The sequence below is a fragment of the Macadamia integrifolia genome, unplaced genomic scaffold (genome assembly GCF_013358625.1).
Source record: "Macadamia integrifolia cultivar HAES 741 unplaced genomic scaffold, SCU_Mint_v3 scaffold213, whole genome shotgun sequence".
Classification (NCBI taxonomy): domain Eukaryota; kingdom Viridiplantae; phylum Streptophyta; class Magnoliopsida; order Proteales; family Proteaceae; genus Macadamia; species Macadamia integrifolia.
Window position 1 is genome coordinate 131,180 of NW_024868531.1, and position 21,412 is coordinate 152,591.

A 21,412-nucleotide genomic window follows, 5' to 3' on the forward strand; every position below is an offset into this window, starting at 1 on the left:
AAAGGGGAAGGGGGGGGGGGAAGGTATACAAGACCAATAGGCCGAATGATACAACCCTAGGGGGCAGGGTGGGGGAAGGCATAATGCATTGAGGAAGACCCCAGGAAACAACAAAGAGCCTGTTCTTTGGGGAGTCAACAATAGGCCTATGGGGGAGATTCGAGTTTGGAGGAGACGTCAAAGTAGATGACCTTCCAAATCATGTCAAAAGACCTAGTGTTGGAGGATCACCTATGGAGATTGCACTCCATCCATATATGAGAGATCGTAGTGCCAAAAGCAAGTTTGCCGGCGATGTCACAAGTAGATTTCCCTGAAAAGGTCATATCAGTCCAAAGCCATTCTCTCTGAAGGGGGAGGGGGATCTCCGGGCAGGTCAACACTTGGAGAGGATGTGCTTTTAGATACGAGAGAAGGGGCATTCGAAGAAGAGGTGATTGGTATCTTCGATGCCATTCCAGCAAAGGCAGCAAGCAGGGGAGACCGGGATATGGTGGTAAATGAGAAAGGACTGAGTGGGGAGGCAATTGGAGAGAGCTCTCCAGACAGTGAGATTGTGGCGAGGGATTTGGGCTCGAAACCAGACAATGTTGAACTAGGGGATTGGGGGGGCTAGGGGTTTGAGAATGATTCCAGGCCAAAGAGGAGAAGCATCCAGACGAGGGGGTCCAGATGGTGCAATCGGCTACGGGGGAAGGGGGGAATGGAGCTGAGGGATTGCCAGATGATGGAGAGGGAGGGAATGTTACGGGGGACTAGGAGTTAGAGATGATAGAGAAGGCAGTGGATGATCTGGGGAGACCAGAGGAGTAGACAGAACGATGACCCATGAGCTGAGAGAGGACACGAGCTGGGTGCCAATTGTCAAGCCAGAAGGTGTTCAAACCATTTCCAATATTGGATTTGATGGCAGTCAAGGCCAGTTGACTGGCCAACAGAATATTCTTCCACACCTAAGAGGAGTTGGGTTTGATGCTATAGGTCCATAAGGAGTCATTGTGAAGCAGGATGGAGTAGACCTTAGACACCCAGATGCCTGGGCGCTTGTAGACAACCTTCCAAGACAGCTTGAGGATGGCAGTAGAATTGGCATCCTCAATTCGCCTAATGCCTAGACCTCCTTCACGATTGGGAAGGTAGACAGAGGACCAACGAATGGGATTGAGGAATTTGGGTGAATCAGAACCTTTCCACATGGAGGAGTAGAAGAGGGATTCAGTGGTTTTGATGATTGATTTGGGAAGCTGAAAGTTCCCTATCAATGGATGTAAGATGATTGAAGGACCGATCAGATGAGAACTAGATGACCCGCGTATGAGAGGAGCTTGCTCTTCCAGAGCTATAGCTTCTTGATGATTTGATTTAGCATAGGGGCACAGTGGTGAGCAGTGAGCCTAGACAAGATGATAGGCAGGCCAAAATACTTGATTAGAAGATAACCACGGGTGAAGCCAGTGAGCAGGAGAAGACGAGCTTTGGAGGGCTCCGAGGCACCCGTAAGGAAGAGACTGGATTTGAGAAGGTTAATATGAAGGCCCGGACAAGGACTCAAAGAGATGGAGAGAGGACATGATGGTGGAGATGGAATCCTCATCGGCTTTGGAGAAGATCATAAGGTCATCAACAAAGACAAGGTGGGTGAGATTGGAAGCTTTGCACTTAGGGATGGGAGAGATGAGATGATAGTCGGTTTGAGTTTGGATGGATCTGGAGAGGACCCCCAGAGTAAGGCAAAAGAGGAGGGGGGATAGGGGTAGCCTTGGCAGATGTTGACAACGGAGGAGAACCCCGTAGGAGATCTATTCACAAGAACAGAGAGCTTAGGGGAGGATATACAGGCCAGGATCGAGTTCACAAAGAATGGGGGACATGGATAGCCTAACTCTGGATGTAAAGTCCCATCTGATGGAGTTGAATGCTTTGTGAATGTCAATTTTGAGGAGGGCGGCGAGGGAATGCGATTTATTATCAAAGCTGCGGAGGACCTCGTGACAGAGGATGATATTATCATAAATGCTATGACCCGAAATGAAGGTAGATTGGTTGGCACTGACAAGAGAGTTGATGACTACCTGAATGTGGTTGGCAAAGATTTTGGCAATGAACTTATAGAGGAGATTACATAGGGAGATAGGCCGAAAGTTGGACAAGGAGGAGGCACCCTCTTTCTTAGGGATGACACAGAGGAAGGTATGGTTGATACGGCAGACTTGGGAGGGGTTGAAGAAGAAGCTTTTGATGGCTTTGATGAGATCCTCACAGATGATAGACTAGCAAGAAGTGTAAAAGCCCATATGCTGAAGTCGTCAAGGCCGGGGGCTTTGTTGGCTTTATGGGAATGAACAGCCGCTAGGATATCCTGATCGGGGGGCATGGATTGAAGGGAATGGATGAGATGGTTGGGGATGAACTTGTCTAGAAGAAGGTGAGGAATGGGGGACAAAATGTAGCGACCCTCAACCCGGGATAAGGGTATGGCCAGACCTTCGCTGGCGACAATCAAATGATTAAGAAATACGACAACTCATACAAAATCTAACCTATAATATCCTCCATTAAAAATTAAATGTTTTCTAATATTACATAGAGTTCCACTACAACAAAGTGTTAGAATCTTCTCTTAGTGGCAATACTTACAGTTCAACTCCCTTAAAACTATACATTTCTTTTGAGAAATACAAAACATCCATTAATTACTAGAAAATCAACAATTATTAGCTAATAAATGAAATATTCATCCATATAGCTGGTTCCTTCCCGGTCTTATAGCCTTGATCTTTATGTGTAGAAACATATATATAATAATGGGGTAAGCTTGACAGCTCAGTGAGAGAAACCTCTCTAGGTATACTCACACCGGCAAACACAACAATAAATATTATAATATCTATATTTATTCCATTCTACATGTGTATATCAAGCAATGTATGTTATTGTCATAAAACAATGATCTTATAATATCTCACCACTATACACTCACCCCCTTCTTCTCCCGCTAGGTGAGGTATACATCACATTACATTGTACACTCATCCCTTCATCCCCTGCTAGGTGAGGTATGCAACCTGACTACATTCTCAATACAGAAAGAACCATAACTTTTTTTTTTCCTTGCTAATGACGGGTATCCAGGCCTTTGGCCATAACTTATAGCTGCACATAATTTTCACAATATAGCCGCAATTGCATTTCTTGTTTTATATACCTAATGTATCACCACATACATTCATTCATCTCAAAATAGTAATCTCATTCACAACATCCCATTTTGCAATTCAAATGTAGGCATTTCACAATACATGGGCAAATAGTCTTAAAGACTATCATCAAAACATTATCACAATTAATGCTAAGTAATCAAATATAGCAAGTAATACATATAGGTATCTATCACACAACCGAGGAGGATAACTAGGTCAGTCCCACTCACCTTGGAGTTTACTTGACAATTACAAATTTCAAAAGTTTGATAGCACTTGTACAATGGAGATGTCGTACATAGGGTAGCATCATAACTCATAAGGTTTTCCCGCTGTCCAAGCTTACATGACCTTTACAACAGTCCACCATGTCATATCAGTAACTTGTAAGTCTTCTAATTTACCCCCATTTGCATTGGCATCCATGTACATTACATTTTGGTAATTTACTTTCACAAGGCTACACATCCCTTGCCTTCTTGTTTTATTTAAGGTCTCATTTATTTGTGTTGATACCTATTTCATACTAAATTCTATTATAAGATCATACCATTATTTAGTTAACAGGCTTTCATTTGTCTCAAGTCCAAAATACTGGGTTTGAAATTTCTGGGCATATATTGTGACTAGCCCCAAAATCTTATGTTATAAGCCTTCCTTCCCGAACTCCATTTGAAATGGAATTTTATAAGGTTCTTCTGTAGAATATAATGATTAAATACAAAATAATCAGGTCTTAAATCGAACTATAAATTGGTTTTTAGCTCTTCTAAAGTTCAGTAAAAGAAAGTCTGTTTAGAAGAAACCGATTTGGGTAACCTTAGGGAAATGACCATAACTTTCTGTACATAGCTTGAAATCCCTTGCTTCTAAAGCTAAAAGTTCGTTATATTTATAGTCCTACAACTTTCCTGAAGGAAGTTGTCTCAGAAACACACTGTAAGAGTCTTATAATTTGGCTTAAAGTTGATGTGTTTGCACAGGCTGTACACAGAATATAAGTTTAAGTAGTCTTAGGAAAACGAACATAATTTCTCTGATACAAGTCGAAATGGCTTGCTTCAAAGTCCATAGGTTCAAAGACTTGTACTATTACAATTTTTATTTAAAAATTATGTTTTAAAACTCACTGGAAAGACCTTAAACATCATCTTGAAAATGGGATATGTGCATGGGAATATTCTGGAAAAACAGAATTTTTTAGCTTTTCTTTATCTCCTCATTAATCCCATCTTCAACCCCATTTAAGAGAATACATGTAAAACTCAAACAGAAATAAAAGGTAACTAGATCTCCTACCTTTAAATGAGGTATCAATGCTCTTATTGTTTCCCCACTTAGATCTCCACGCTCCGCATCCCAACTCCTTCATACATCCACAAAATATGAACACGGCAAATATGTGAGATCAACATTCTTATGAAAAAGAATGGAGGGTACAGGACATCGAACACCTATTAAGGTGAGGGGTTTCTATATGGACAACCTACCTTCTCCCACTTCTTTCTCTTCTCTCCTAATTCTTTTAAAATCTTTTACATGCAAGATAAATAGAAACTCCTACTTTGGTAGAGCTCCAAGCCTTAAAATCAGGTATGGAAAAGCTCTCGTAATGCCCCGTCCCAAGATTTATTAATAAAATATATTTTTTGGTGAACCTTATAAAGTCGATATTGAAATTTCTCCCTTTCCATTGTATTGCAGGATTTGTGAGGTGTGGACAACATAGGTAATTGAGAATTATCCTTATGTATTTAGTTTAAGTTGTGTACAACTGTGGGTAAATTATCTAATTGTTGTATGCCTTTATCACTAAGGGGTTTAATGGTCTAATGGTTGTATGGTTATTTATTAAAGCTTTGGTTGTGGGATGACAAGTTTCATCCATGCATTTGTTCTAAGAAGGTGGCAACTATGCATTGGCTGTAGGAGAGGTGGTCAAGGGGGTAGGAATGGGATTCACAATTCCCAATCCCTTTGGTGTAAATAGTTGGACAAACTGAGGGTAAACAAAAGAAAGGTAAACTCAGATTCTTTCACCAAATTATATTTTGTTGTACTGAGAGAGAGAGAGAGAGAGAGAGAGAGAGAGAAGATCAAGGGGAGGAAAGAGTACAAGTGTAGGAGCTTTTCCATACCTGGTATTGAGGCTTGGAGCTCTACCAAAGTGGGAGTTTCTATTTACCTTGCATGTAAGAGATTTTGAAAGAATTAGGAGAGTAGAGAAAGAAGTAGGAGAAGGTAGGTTGTCTATATAGAAACCCCCCACCTTAATAGGTGTTCTATGTCTTGTATCCTTCATTCTTTTTCATGAGATTGTTGATCTCATATATTTGATGTGTTTATGTTTTGTGGATGCATGAAGGAATTGGGATAATGAGAATGGAGACCTAAGTGGGGAAACAAGAAGAGGGTTGAGATCTCATTTGAGGTAGATCTAGTTACCTTTTATTTCTGTTTGAGTTTTACATAATGTATTCTCTTAAATGGGGTTGAAGATGGGATTGGTGAGGAGATGAAGAAAAGCTAGAAAATTCTGTTTTTCCAGAATCCTCCTGTGCACATATCCCATCTTCAAGATGATGTTTGAGGTCTTTCGAGTGGGTTTCTAAAATAATTTTAAAATAAAAATTGTAGTAGTATGAGTCTTTGAACCTATGGACTTGGAAGCAATTCATTCTAACTTGTATCAAAGAAGTTATGTTCGTTTTCCTGAGATTAATTAAACCTGTATTCTGTGCACGGCTTGTGCAAACTCACTGACTTAAAGCCAAATTATGAGACTCCTACAATGTGTTTCTGAAACAACTTTAGGACTATAAATATAGCGAACTTTTAGCTTTGGAAACAAGTGATTTCAAGCTATGTGCAGAAAGTTATGGTCATTTCCCTAAGCTTACCCAAATCGGTTTCTTCTAAACAGACTTTCTTTTGCTGAACTTTAGGAGAGCTAAAGACCAATTTATAGCTCGATTTAAGACCTGCTTATTTTGTATTTAATCATCATATTTTACAGAAAAACCCTGTAAAATTCCATTTCAAATGGAGTTGGGGAAGGAAGGCTTGTAACATAAGATTTTGGGGCTACTCATAATATATGCCCATAAATTTCGAAACCCAGTATTTTGGACTTGAGACAAATGAAAACCTGTTAACTAAATAATAGTACGATCCTATAATAGAATTTAGTATGGAATAGGTATCAACACAAATAAATGAGACCTTAAATAAAACAAGAAGGCAAGGGATGTGTAGCCTTGTGAGAGTAAATTACCAAAATACAACGTACATGGATGCTAATGCAAATGGGGGTAAATTAGAGGACTTACTAAGTTACTGTTATGACATGGTGGACAATTGTAAGGGTCAAGTAAGCTTGGATAGCGGGAAAACCTCATTAGTTGTGATGCTACCCCTATGTAGGACATCTCCATTGTATAAGTGTTATCAAACTTTTGGAATGTCACTATCAAGAAAACTCAAGGTGAGTGGGATTGACCCAGTTATCCTCCTTGGCTGTGTGATGGATGCCTGTATGTATTACTTGCTATATTTGATTATTTAGTATTACTTGTGATAAATGTTATGATGATAGCAGAGGGTGTCCGTTGGCCATGGAGAGCAGCCGCTGAGGGTCAGGCCTTAATGTTCAAAGTAAACTCCTCATTCCACGTTGAGTTTCAGTGGCTTAGCATGCCATAGTTCTCAAAACCATCTTTATGCATTTCATCTTTTCTTGGAAATCATCTTTGTCTCATTATATCAGATGCATTTGAGGTCAGTTTTATGAGGATAAGTTCTCTATGGTACTCACAAAAGCCATGTTCTTAGTGCTTATCATAGATCACAATTATATTTTCTATTGTACCTTCCTTTTTTTTTTTTTTTTTTTTCCGCTCAAATACCTGTTTTAAAGAATGCACAGATTTTAAAATTTTCTATCTTTGAAATTCTTGTTTCCTGGTTGTTAGTCATCACTTTATTGGCCTTTCACAGATATCTTATCTGTTAATATTCAGGTTCCTGATGAAATTCTAATCGACAGATGTGTCGGAAGGAGGCTTGATCCGGTAACTGGGAAAATTTACCATCTTAAAAATTTCCCTCCAGAGTCAGATGAAATAAGAGCAAGACTTATAACACGGTCTGATGACACTGCCGAAAAGGTAAGTTTACATGTTCTCTATAATGTTATGACACTAAAACCCAGTTTTTGTTTCCTTCTTAACCCTCATTCTCTGTAATTTCCTGGACAGCAGCCAAATAGTGTTGAATATAATGTGAACTGGGACTATTGTGGTGTCTATTGATGTCAAATAAACTGATGCTTCTAAAATATTATGAGCCCATAATTTCTTCAAACTTTGTGAAAGTTTTAAAGAAAAGATCATGCTTAGGCCAAGGTATTGTGTATTTTCTCTCTTTTCGGATGATCTGATGTAGTGGGAACTACTATTGGATATGGATATTGTATATGGTGGATCATCCCAATTTCCATGAAATTTTTTCTAGCTGGTTATTTTTGTTCCAGAATTGTATAAATATTACACTTTTAAATTATTGGATCAGAGGAGTAATATGTGATTCAGCTGCGTTCTTTGCTTGGTACAACTCAAGTCTCATAAGGTTTATTCTAGTTTCTGATTTTAGACTCCAGTGTATGTATCTAGGAAATGACTAGTTGTACAAATGAATGGAATTTACAGTTTTTTTTTTTTTTTTTTTTGTGCTACTTTCCCAATGCAAGATACCAACTGTACTATTTTTTTTTTTTTTGGGGGTGGGGGGGTGGGAGAGGTTGATTCTGTATTTGAACATTTAGAGTTGATTATCCAAAATTGATGCCAAGACATTCCAAGATGGTGGAAGAATGGATTTTTCCTTTATAAAGTACGCTGTCCGATAGCTAATAATTTTGGCACCTGCGTTGAGCAGTGACAGAGTTTTAATAGCTATTTGGGTATAAGACTATATACCCATGTATTGTTAAATGCCTACATTTGAATTGCTAAATGGGATGCTGTGAATGAGATTACTATTATGAGATGAATGAATGTATCTGGTGATACGTTGGGTGTATGAAAACAAGAAATGCAATTGTGATTATATTGTGAAAATTATGTGTAGCTATAAGTTATGGCTATAGGCTTAGATACCGTCGTTAGCAGAAAAAAAAAGTTATGGTTCTTTCTGTATTGAGAATGTAGTCAGGTTACGTACTTCACCTAGTGGGGGAAAATGGGTGAGTACAATGTTGAGATATTGTTGGTATGATATGATGGATCATTATAGGATTACTGTTTTATGACAGTGATAGGCATTGCTTGATATACACATGTAGGATGGGATAAATGTAGATATTATAATATTTATTGTTGTGTGTGCTTGTGTGAGTATACCTAGAGAGGTTTCTCTCACTGAGCTGTCGAGCGTATCCTATTATTATATATCTTTTTCTACTGATAAAGATCAAAGCTATAAGACTCGGAAGGAACCAACCATGTGGATGAATATTTTATTTGTCAACTAATAATTAATGGATGTTTTGTATTTATCAACGAAAATGTACAGTTTTAAGAGAGTTGAATTGTAAGTATTGCCACTAAGGGAAGATTTTGACACTCAGATGTAGTGGAACTCTATGTAATATTAGAAAACATTTAATTTTTAATGGAGGATATTATGGGTTAGATTTTTGATGAGTTGTTATATTTCTTGATCATTTGATTGTCGCCTGCGAGGGTGTGACCATACCCTTATCTTGGGTTTGGGGTCGCTACACAAAAGATGTTCTTGGAGAAGGAAACACATTCCTCTTTGATGTCAGGGGGGCTTCCCAAGGTGGAACCATTGCTGTCCAGAAGAAGAGGAATGGAGTTGGAGTTTTCATGGCCTTGAGAGATTTGTGAAAATAGGAGTTGGAGTCCCCTAGATCAAGCCATTTGATGTGAGATTTCTCCTTGAGGAAGCTTTCTTGTGGGAGAGGAGTAAAGATAGGTTCGAGGAAGTCTCTTTTTCTTCTTGTGACAAGGAAGGGTTGAGGAGATCGGATTGCAACCGGATTTGAATGGAATCAAGCCTGGACCTATAGTCAGAGACCCTGGAGGAGATGTTGCCAAAGGTGGAGGTGTTCAGTGTTCCAATCATTGAGGGCAAGCTTGGCATTCTTGAGCTTGAGGGAAAAAGAGATGAGGCAAGAATGCCAAAGGGGGGGAATCCCACACAGATTTGACAATAGGGAGGAATCCAGAATGGGAGGACCAAATGTCGAAGTATTTGAAGGGTTTGGGGCCAAAGGAGATGAGAGGGTGAGTGAAGAGGGAGATGGGGCTGTCGTTGGAGATGCTAGGGGGTCGAAGGAGGCATGGGAGGGGGCAAATTGGAAAGCCAAGCCTCATTGACAAGAAACCTATCGAGCTTGCAAGCGATGTGGCTTGAATAGATCTCTTCTTGTGCCAAGAAATTTTTATTCTAGACCATTTGAGATCATTGACACAAGAATCCTTGATACAGTAGTTGATGGCTTCAACAGAGGAGGGCTCAATAGCAGAACCTCCACATTTTTCATGGGCATGCCGAACCACATTGAAGTCTCCCCCCAGCCCCAAGGATGGGAGCCAACTAGAGGGGCAAGAAACTGGAGGCCGTCCCAAAGGGGGGGAATGGTTAGAGGCTCTATTGAGGCCATAGATGGCTGTGAAGAAAAAGGGAAATTCAAAAGAGAGGTTGGAGATGGAGAGGTGGATGAATTGGGAGGAGGAAAGAGGCATGGATTTTAGAGGGGTCCCATATGATCCAAATTCTCCCAAAAGGACTGAAGGAGTAGTTGGAGAGGAAGGATCAAGAGGGGGCAACAGAGGCAGCTAGTCGCGGGACATTAGCTTCGGGCACTTTGGTTTTAAGGAGACAACAGAGAATGGATCAGGAGGACTTGATGTGTGAACGGATCTGAGATTGCTTAGCTAAGGAATTGAGACCCTAACATTCTAGATGGTCTAACAAATAATGGGAAAGGGAGGGCTAGGGGCATGAGAACCTCAACAGCTCTGAGGGAGGACTGGGATGTGGCTGGCTATGGTGGCGCCTACGCAGGAGAGAATAAAGGTTACCTACCAGAGGGGAGGTGGTGATATTAGAGAAAGGGTAATCTACTATGGGAGACCAGGTGGATGCCTCCAGGGGGAGGGTTGGGCGAAGCATTGGCATGCATTAGCAAGGGGGGCAGGCACACAGACATCCGAAGAGCAGGCAAGGATAGAGACCTCGTGAGAAGCAGGGGCCTGGGGGTAGGCAGAGTAGGCGTGGTAGGTGGTGCTTGTCTCAGAGAAGCTGGTTGAGATGATACAGGCAGAGCCATGGGGTGGGAGAGGAGCGTGCTGGTGTTCCGATGATGTGGTAGGGTGACTGCAATGGAGGGACCCAGGGGAGCTGGTGGAGGGGGGCGTGTAGACATGAGTATGGCAGTCGAGGAGGAGGGACCCAGGGGGCAGGAGCAGGCGACGGTGATGGCATTGGGCTAAACGGAGGGCGTTGCCAGGGGGCAGGCGCAGGGGGACCCAGAGGAGCTGGGGGGTCGATGGTCAGCGGGCGAGTAACATCTGAGGGCAAGGGGCCGGCTAACGAGGGGGAGGCAAGAGATGTTGTTGAGGCTGACAAGAATACTCCTTTCCTGAAGGGAGGCAGGACGGAAGAGGTGGGGACAAAGCGAGGGGGAGAAGGCGAGGCATAGGGGTGGTTGAGAGGCGCCAATCGAGGGGAGGCGACATCAGCAGGGAGGACAAAGGGGGGTAGTGAGTAGTGACTCGCCAAGAAAGGCGAGTAGGCAGGGACGGTGTCGGGCGAAGGGGACGAGTTCGAGGTTTGAAGAGATGAGGTTATGGGTCCGGAGGCAAGGACCGATGGGTTGAGTGGGTTGGATGGGTTATAGGCTTAGAAGGAGAGTGAGTAGGTGAAGGATGGAAGAGTTAGGGGTCGAAGACATGGGTCGAGTGGGGTCTAGCCTAGTCAAATGGGCCAAGCAGGGGAGAGAGCCATTATGGTCCAAAGAGAGGCTCGGCGGCCCAGCAATATCTAGAAGAGGATAATGGGAGGAACAAGAAGAGGAGAAGGGGGGCAAAAGGGGAAGGGCATGAAATGGGAGAGGAAATAGAGGAGGGAGACACGAAGGGGGCAAGGGTTGTGCAAAAGGAGCAGTGGGTAAGGTGGACATCCAGAATCGGCTAAGGCAGGGCACGTGTGCTGGTTAGCTGACAAAGGGGAAAAAGAAGACGACAAAGAAGGAAGCTCGGCAGGCGACAGGCAATGGCAAGGACCAACAGTGGCAGGCTGGCTTCGTTCGAGGGAACCATAGCCTTAGGGCCAACAAAGGTCGTACGATGATCAAGGGAGCCAATAGTAGGGCTCAGATGTGGCGTACGAAGGCGTTGGGGAGAGGCGAACCTTGACGATGATGATTCAGATGACGATTCCTCTTTCTTTTCCGGCCCCGGCTAGGGTTTCTGAAGGCATTGGTAGCGGTTGAAGGAGGGTGTAGGTGAGTGGTGTTGGTTGAGGTACTAATGGTGGAGGGTTGGTGAGGAGAGATGGCGGTGGTAGGCTTAAGGGTAGTGGAGGAAAGTGAGTGGGGTGTGACGGTGGTGGCTACCGAAGGGTTATGAACTGGGAGGTCCATGATTTCATCAGGTTCAGGGGGCCGGAGTTTATGGCAATCAGTAGAGCGGTGGCCGAAAACTTTGCAGTTGACGTAATGGGGAGGAGCCCGATCATATCTTACTTCTTGGAGTGTCCCCTTCATTGTCCATGAGGAGGATCGAGGTGGGAGGAGGTTTATCTGCAGAAACTTCCACACATAATCGAGCATAGGAAAGATGTTGCATTCAGGTTCTGATGTCTGAAGAGAGGCGTGCCAATCACGGACCCAATCAAACTGAGGCCCTTTTGGCATCAGAAGTGCACGGGGATGTTGGGAAAGGAGACCCTCAAAGGAATAGAGCTGTAATCAAGCTTATGGAGTTTTATGTGGCAGTTCCATTGACGAAGAAAAATGGGTTTGTTTCCCACATGCCAAGAACCACCTTTCAGAGCCTTACGTATATCTTGGTCCATGGGAAAAATGAAGAGGAAGATGCCATTGTCTAGAAGGTCGATGTCGAGTCGCCCAGAAGCTTTCCACTGATCTCCAAGCGATCTTTTCATGATAGGGAAGGGGGGATGGCTGCCCAGGAAGTGCCCGACCAAGCAAAACCTCCATTTGGAGATTTCGGTGTTGAAGGAGGCCACATGATACCTACCAATATGCTTGTTGCCAACGAGGGAGGGAGGGAGGGAGGGAGGGAGGGAGGGGGTGACAAAATGGAGGGAGAGATCTTCCTTAGGGAAGGAGGGAGAAGAGGTGAGGCAAGCGGACCAGGATTTGGAGGAAGGAGGGGAGGAACTAGGGATGGGAGAGGGAGAGGAGAGAGGGGGTTGCTCGAAATGAGGGGAAGGGTTGGGAGAGGGAGTGGAGGCCATGGTTTCAGGCTCCTATGCTGGAGTTCGCCTCAACTGAAAACATACTTCGTAATAGATTCTTATTTAGTGGTGCATGTGTCATATCTACACCAAAATCAGAGGACAAGTTCACATTAGATTGACACCTTGGGCTTATGTTTCTACCTGCTATTATCGCCTTCCACTCAGATGTAATGTTAGTCATTCAGATTGTCAGAGTCAATCAAAAGTAAGATATCCACATTTAGGTTTGTTGTCAATATGAGGCTTTAGATTCGATTATTGGAATGTGTATATGTGATGGGATTTTATGGATATTTTAGTCAGAGCATGTTAATTAATGTTTAGGGTCTTCATTGTTAAATCGTTATATTTATCATCTTTAATGCTATTAGCATAATCTGTATCTTGAGTCTAACTATCCAATTAGTTCATGTCTGTCCTCTTTCGGGAGGTTGGATTGATTTATGGTTTGTTTCCTATTGTTTTATTGTACAGGGAGTTCATGACATATTCCAAGGTTCTCCAGATCGATTATGGGCCCCAGGTGAACCGAGAATAAACAAGATTGTTTTCATAGGGAAGAACTTGGATGCACAGGCTTTGGAGAAAGGATTCAAAGCTTGTTTACTGTGAGATGGTAAAGACTAAAGACTTAACTGACCTTGAGTGTTCAATATAGTGAGAGTCAAGGAGTAAGTTTGGGGTGTAGGAAGAATTGTGCTTTTCTTAGACATTGAAAGGAGTCTTTGCTCTTTTTTTTACATCCATCTCCTCATGCTCTCTGGGTGGCTATATTATGCTGTAGAGTATGTCATAGTGAAGGTCATTGGAATGCATATCTTTCTCAAGAATAAGTTTTTTTTTTTTCTTAGGTGCAGATATCATGGTCATATTCCTAGGATAGTCTGTAATGCGAATGCTCACTGTTCAAATCTATGGATGAATTTATTGAACAATTTCTGCAAAATTGAATTGAAAAAATTTGTATACTTAGGAGTTCAAAATCATAGAAAAGAAATGAGGCCTTTTCACACGTGACTGAAATTTAAAGCTTTAGTACAGAAAAATATTAAAATTTTCTATTACAGATCTTCAGTGACGGAAAATTGTGGTTTACCTTTGCAGTGGATGACCATACTATGGTTTATATCTCCAATATGTTCATTACTTTAGAAATATTTATTGGTCTTTTTAGGGAAAAGGAGGTGCAAGCTGTGTATTTTTTTGTTTTCTCTTGATAAAAGAAAAATGTGGGACCTTTTTTTTTTTTTTTTTTCTCATTAAATATACTGTTTTGCTCCCACTATTAAGTACTTTTTATTCTCTCATTAAATATACTGTTTTGCTCCAAAAACTTGAAAGTTTCTCTCCATCTTTTGTTCTTTTAATAGGAAAACTAACTACCTTGGTGTTGGAAGTTCTTAGGCCACTAAGGCCCTCTATTGTATGAGAACGATTATTTCAAGGGGTGAGTTCAATTTCGAAGCTGTTTGGTACATGTTTAGTTATCCGTATCCGTATCGGTATCGGTATTGGTATTGGTATTGGTATTGGTATTAGTATCAAGATTCTTAAACTTGGGACAGGTAAAGGTTGAAACTGTTTTGATACCGTTTAGGAGCGTTCAAATTTTCCCTGTAATGTTGGTAAATGCAAAAAAAGGCAAAATAATATTAGACAACAAATTAATTAAATAATCAGTTTTAATTTTCATATTGGCCAACAACAGTGTGAGGATTTAGAGGGTCAATTAATGAAAGGAAGAGGATGTACAAGGCAACTTCAATGCCCAACAACGGTCTTCCCCCCCTCCCCCCCTTCCTAAATGGGACACATGAATTGATTAAGAAAGGTTTACAGCGAATCCATATAAACATGAATACCCATCTAAATGACTAGTTTTCTCATTGATCAGCTCCAACATCACCTTACGGTTGTACATAAAAAACTATATGGTGGGATCAAGTTCTAGAAGCATAAAAATCCTCATTATAGATAACTTGGATGGACAGAAATTGCCTGTTAATTATTCCTCTGCAGTTTACATTGTCTCCTTGGTCATTATGCTCAGGGAATCAGGTTATCTCCCTACATTATTCCTTTGCCATTTACACAAAGGTTTTTGGATAACTATTTGGTTGATTTTTCTAGTAGGTTCTGTTGTTCCCATGATGAAGGCTTGGTTGTCATTGTTGGCAACATAGGCATAGTGGTATAGTGGTTGAAGAGATGTGTTGTGTTGTGAAGTCAGATTCTCAGCAACCGTCCGATTGGGATTGTAATCCAACGGTGGATTGAGCTTTGGTGTGTGAAGTAATGAGAGTCGTTGATCGTGGTTGGTAAAGGTTGAAATTGGATGGTTTAGATCTTTTAAGATTTTTTAAATTTTGTTTTTATTAGAAATTAGAGGTAAAAGGTCAAGACTGCCCTTAGTCATGATGTTTGGAATGTCACATACTTAAATGCACCCTCATGAGTGTTTGTGAGGACTACCTTACCGAATGGATATATTAAAGGTCAATCTAACAGCTGAGATTGAAAGATTCTGTTTGGTGGACTCACATTGGTTGAACTTCTCTAGGGTTTTTAGGAGGCTATGTAACTCATAATTGGACATGTAATATATAGATTTTGGGTATTTCGAAAAGATCAATGCATTGGGAATATTGGGAGAGCGGCCTGACACATTTGTGCACAGAAATCAAGGCATACGTGATTCTTCTCTGTTTTAGGCGTTGTTTTGGTTGAGGAGTCATTAGAGATAGTTCTTCATGCTATGGTGATGATTCTTTGATCTTTTACGTGCAGAGAAGTCCACTTGGCGATGCTCAAGTGAGGTTTAAATTCCTTGTTATCTCTATTATTTATATGTTCTTCTTCATTGAATAGAGATAGGAGTTTGGGTAGAGATTTCTTGTAAATTGTTGTGGGCATGTTACATGTTTGATTAAATACCACAGTCAACCTAGGTTTAAATTTTGGGTAGTATTTTATCCAAGTTTTCTATTGATTTACTCCTTGGTCTGGGGAGTGTAAAGATACAGACAGGTGATAAGACCTCAGGTTGTGAGGTACTTGTAAAACCAAGTGAGAGTTCATCAGTGAGGTAATAGTGAGATTGCCCAGTGAAGGCACTCCGTGGACTAGGCACACCACCAAACCACGTCAATATTTGTGTTTATTATTATTATTTTTTTGTTAGAAGTGCTTTGCTTGCAGGGTGGTTGAGTACATTTGGCAGAGGAAGAGGAGTGAATGTGCTTGTGTTTAAAATAACACATGTTAATCGACAATATTTTAAGAGACACTGATTCGCCCCCCTCTCAGTGACTATTTGGAAACTTCAATTGGTGTTAGAGCCAGGTTCTCGAAGTCTAGACTTAACCATCAGGGTATCCAGTCGAGAAGCTAGCAATGGCAGAGAACAGTGAAAGAAGTCACAGCAAAATTTCTTACTTCGATGGTACTGACTAAATGGGCTGGAAGAATCGTATGGATCATTACTTGATGTTTCAAGGGTATCAGGTTTGGCTCATGGCCAGAACAGAATTCACACTATCAAAAGAAGTCATCATAGATGAGGTTGAGATGAAGAAATATGAATATAATTCTGGAGCTTCAAATGCAATATTGAGTGCCTTAGCACCTGGTGAGTACACTAGAGTTATGAACTGCAAATTAGCTAAGGAGATTTGGGACAAGCTGCAAAATTTCCATGAGGGAGACAGTAGGGTAAAAGAATCCAAGCTTCTTATTCGTTGGAATGAGTTTGACGCTCTGAGAATGGCAGAAAATGAGAAAATAGAAGCGTACATAAGTAGACTGTTAAAGATAGTAAATTTTATAAGAGGACTTGGTGAAGAGCTGTCAGACATGGTGGTTGTGAAAAGAATTATGAGAACCCTTCCTCCCATTTATAATGCCAAAATCTCAGTGTTGGAAGAAAGATACTTGAACAAGGTAACTATTGATGAGCTACAAAGTACCCTAGTTGCATATGAAAGGCAAATTGACTCCTATCTAAGCTAATTATAGTAAGGAAGCTGCATTCAATGCCATGGAAAAGTTGAAAATAACTGAAGGTAGAAGTAACTCCAGAGATGAGGACAATAATAATGTAATTGTATATTTGTCAAAGCAACTCAAAAAGGGAACAGACAAATACAAGGGAAAACTTCCACTTAAGTGCTTTGAGTGTGATGACATAGGTCACTTTGCTTCACAGTGTCCTAACAAGAAAGAGCTACATGATTCAGATGATGAAGAGGAGGAAGTGCCTAAGAAGAGATTCTTTAAAGGCAAAGGTAAGAAAACTTACAATTCTAAGAAGAATAGAAACTTCTTGAGGAGAAGCATAATTTCTAAAAATTGCAGTGAGTCTTCTAATGAGGATTCTAGTGAAGATGAAGAAGATAGCTTAGGTGAAGCCATGTTTATGGCAGCTGATTCAAGACCAGGAAATCTCTAGAAGAAAATGACCAAAGTGATGAAGAAGAAGAAGGTGTAGTGGACCTAGAACTTGAACTGAAGTCAGCACTTCATACACTCTTAGTGAAAGAGAAGAAGACCAGGAAACTCACAAAACAGCTGAAATATGCAGAACATCTAATTGTGGAGCTGAAGATCTTATCTAATGAATCCAAGAGAATTATAGAAGAAAATGATCAGAATCTTTTGGAGAAAACTCAAATGATTGAGTCACTTGAAAGAGAAGTTATTATCTTACGGGCTGATATCCAGAAGAGAATTGAAGAAGAAGCTAATGAGACCTCTTCAACTTCATCAACAGAGCAAGAATGTGAAATTGTAGCAGGTTGATGGAAGCACAGATGAACTTGAAGAAATGCACTGAAGCAGAGAAATACTTTGGTGATAAAGAAGGAATTGGATTCATTCAAGAATCTGCGAAGGCCATAGGGAAGGAGACCTTGAAACAACCCATAAGCTTTGTTAAATCTACAAAGAAGGTTCATCAAGTTCAGGTTACTCAGAAGGAAACTCAAACTCAGATTCAACAGAGACAATTCAAGAATGTTGGGTGGAAGAGAAATAATAAGTTCGATGGATATTGCTTCTCTTGTAATACCTTTGACCATAAAGCTGAAAATTGCCGAGTGGTAACTAGACCAAAGAAGATACCTACTAGCAACAAGTTTGCAGCTCTGGAAGAGTATGGAGCTCAATGCTACAAATGTCACTCCTATGGCCATATTTCTAGAAATTGCTTGACTATGCTGCCTGCACAGAGGATACAGAGGTCTTCACAAGGTTTAGCTCCTCAAAGATAGTTCACCAATAGTAGAAGACCACAAGTTGAACAAAAAAGTAAGAGGAAAAATGAGGTTCAACCCATTACCGTTGCTCAAGAGGCAATGTGGAAGGTGAAGGGTAAGAAGGATAGCAACACCAAATCACTATTGGTTCAAGATGCTTTAAAAGTGAAATCCAAGGAGGCACCATGGATTCTTGACAGTGGGTGTTCTTCCCATATGACTGGTGATAAGTCAAGACTTTAGAATGTCAATTCTATCAATGGAGGTACAGTGAAGTTTGGCAAACAATGATGGAGCCAAGATTTGTGGGAAATGTTCTGTTAGTTTGAATGAGGGTAAGGTCAGCCTTGAAAATGTTCTGTATGTGGATGGACTGAAGCACAACTTATTAAGTGTCAGTCAACTGTGTAAAGAATGAAATCATGTGATCTTGTCAAAGAAGGGATGTTCAATCAACATTGACACAGGGAAATAGATAGCACAGGGAAAGAGAAAGAGGACCTCAGGAACTTGTATGTTCTAGCTGAGAAGATTGAAGAGTAGTGTTTGATGAGCCAAGAAGATGAGACTAAGTTGTGGCACAAAAGGTTGGGACATCTGAATTCTAAGAATCTGAGATAGCTTAGTGTGAAGAAAAGTGTAAGAGACCTTCCTATTTTGAAGAGGATTAGAACCAGTGTTTGTGGTTCTTGTCAGAAGGGAAAGCTCACCAGAAGCACCTACAAGCCTAAGGATCATCACTCTAGCAAACCATTGGACCTTATACACACTGATTTGTGTGGCCCAATGAGGACTCAGGCGATAGGGGGAGAATGGTATTTTATACTATTCATTGATGACTGCACCAGGATGACTTGGGTTATGTTTCTTAAGGAGAAGAATGAGACAGAAAAGTGCTTGAGGATGTTCAGAAAGCAAGTTGAGAACTTTATAGGGAGAACCCTCAAATGCATTAGGTCTGACCAAGGAAAGGATTTCACATGGAATGTATTCAAAGACTATTGTGTTGAGCATGGTATTAGACTCCAGCATTCAACAGTAAGAACTCCACAACAGAATGGTGTGGTAGAGAGGAAAAACAGAGCAGTAGAGGAGACGGCTAGAACTATGATGATTGAGGGTAATGTTAGCAAAAAGTTCTGGAGGGAAGCTGTTTACACAACTATTCATACATAGAACATGGTTCTGTTTAGACCTCACACCTATCAGACTCCCTATGTGTTATGGGTTGGTAGGAAGCCTACAATGAAGTATTTCAAGGTATTTGACAGCCAATGCTACATCAAAAACAAAATTGACAACTTGGGAAAGTTTGAAGACAGAGCTGATGAAGGTAGTTTCTTGGGATACTTATTCAAAAGTAAGGCTTATCGGTGTTACAACAAGAGGTTGGGAAAAATAGTTGAGAGCTCCAATGTGAAGGTCGCTGAATTTGGAGTGCAATCACCATGCATGATTCAGATGATGACTCTTCAAACTATGAAGAGAGTTTTTGTCTTGATGATACTCCTGTTAAGGTTACATAAACAGAAAAAGAAACTAAGGAAGAACAACACCAAGTTCTAGAAGAATCATCCCAAGGATCAAATAATTGGTGATCCTAGTGCTGGAATCCAAACCAGAAAGATTAAGAAGCCTAAGCAGATACTTTCTCTACTATCACAGGTAGAACCCAAAAATGTGGATGAGGCTGCTAAAGATGAGAGTTGAGTTAATGCTATGAACGAGGAGCTGGATCAGATAGAGAAGAATAAAACTTGGGAGTAGGTTCCAAGACCAAATCAGAAGAATGTGATAGGCACTAAATGGGTTTTCAGAAACAGGTTGGATGCCACAAGAAAGATTGTTAGAAATAAGGCAAGACTGGTATGTAAAGGTTATGCACAAATAGAGGGGATTGACTTTGATGAGACATTTTCTCAAGTGGCTAGATTGGAGTAAATCAGGATGTTCCTTGCTTTTGCAGCTTTCAAAGACTTCAAGGTGTATCAGATGGACATCAAGTTAATGTTAGGGATATGCCCACACTCCTATAGTTCGTTTTGATGATAACAAACATATAAAGGTATTTCACAATTTGCCTTCAAGTATTGTTTTGTAGAGACTGCATATCAAATATCGAATTTGATGAATGAAAGGAAGAAATGAAGATTGAAGTCATCAAATGAGGAGTATCAACAAGTTGGTATCAATACTTGAAGAAGGTATCAGAACAATTCAAGCTTCAAGATGTCAAGACATGAAGATTCTAGACTTGGAATTGCAAACAAAAAGAAAAGAAGATGAAGTGCCAAAGAGTGGAAGGTTCAAGTGAAGAAGAAGACCGCTAGGATAGATTGGTCATTTTTAATGTAATTTGTAACTTCCATATATATATATATATGCACTCACCACATGCATGTGCATTGCATCATACTAGAATGACCATAGTCATACCTTGACCAAGTATGGAAAGTCTCTAAGTGGTGAGGAACATATTAGGAAAAATGTGTTCTAGTGAAATTCTGTGAAAACCATATTAACCTGACTCAAGGGAATTTTGGGTAATATTAGAGTCGGTATCAGGAGATGAAACCTTCATAAAAGTTGTAGGAAATTGAGTCGTGATTTCAACGCAACTGATTTTAGGTCAATCTGAGGTCGGATCGAAAAGTTATGATCAAAACACTGACGACTGGTCAGTATAACAACATTCTGTCAAAACAGTGTCATGTTGGTGGTCGATCGGCTGGAAGCCCCAGTCGACTGGAACTGTCCAAGGCCATAGCCGGTCGATCGGTGAAAAGTCTTGGTCGATCGGTGACTGCTTGGAAGTGCTCCAACGACTATATTTTACCTCAACGGCTCTTTGCGATCGATCTGCTACCGATGGCGGTCGATCGGTGGACCCAGAATATGACCGTTTAAGTGAGATTTACTGCCTAAAATGTTCTCCTAAGCTCACCTACAAATACCTCTAATGCTAGTCATTAATTTACAATTAATCTCAACTTTGAAGAAGCATTATTTGAGCATGAGAAATGAGAATTGGTCTACACCATCTCTTGAGTTCAAATTCTTCATTTTACATTCAAGAGAAACTCAAGACCATCTACAAGTCTTCATCTACATCTTGGCATTTATATTACAAGCATCAAGAAGACTTCAAAAGGTGCATTCATTCTATTATCATTGTATATTTCATTTGCACCACACCGGAGGTAATCCTCTTTTATTTCACTTCTCTATTTTCTATTTTACATTAAGTCTAGACTCTACTTAAGCTTGTGTAAGGACCCTCTCATCCTTAAGAGATTGTAAGGATCTTCTTATCCTTAAAAGAGTGTAAGGTGATTCTCTACCTTAAAGGAGATTGTAAGGTGCCTCCTTACCTGCAAAGGAGATTGTAAAGGCGCCTCTCTACTTGTAAAGGGGATTTGTAAGGATACTCTTATCCATAAAAAGATT

At 40.7% G+C, this 21,412-nt stretch overlaps 1 protein-coding gene across 4 annotated transcripts in view; it reads left to right on the forward strand.

Moving 5' to 3' along the window:
- LOC122065843 (adenylate kinase-like) overlaps positions 1 to 13,648 on the forward strand; it is a 14,998-nt gene extending 1,350 nt beyond the window's left edge. The window contains exons 3-5 of one of the 4 annotated variants that reach the window (XM_042629691.1): positions 3,000 to 3,056; positions 7,220 to 7,366; positions 7,460 to 7,811. In XM_042629691.1, coding sequence (XP_042485625.1) covers positions 3,000 to 3,056; positions 7,220 to 7,366; positions 7,460 to 7,510 — 255 coding nt within the window. In that variant the 3' untranslated portion in view covers positions 7,511 to 7,811. Of the gene's footprint in view, positions 1 to 2,999; positions 3,057 to 7,219; positions 7,367 to 7,459; positions 7,812 to 13,187 lie in introns of those variants that run through there. The other 3 variants (XM_042629687.1, XM_042629689.1, XM_042629688.1) reach the window with 3 other exon arrangements.
- Positions 13,649 to 21,412: the final 7,764 nt, after the last annotated feature.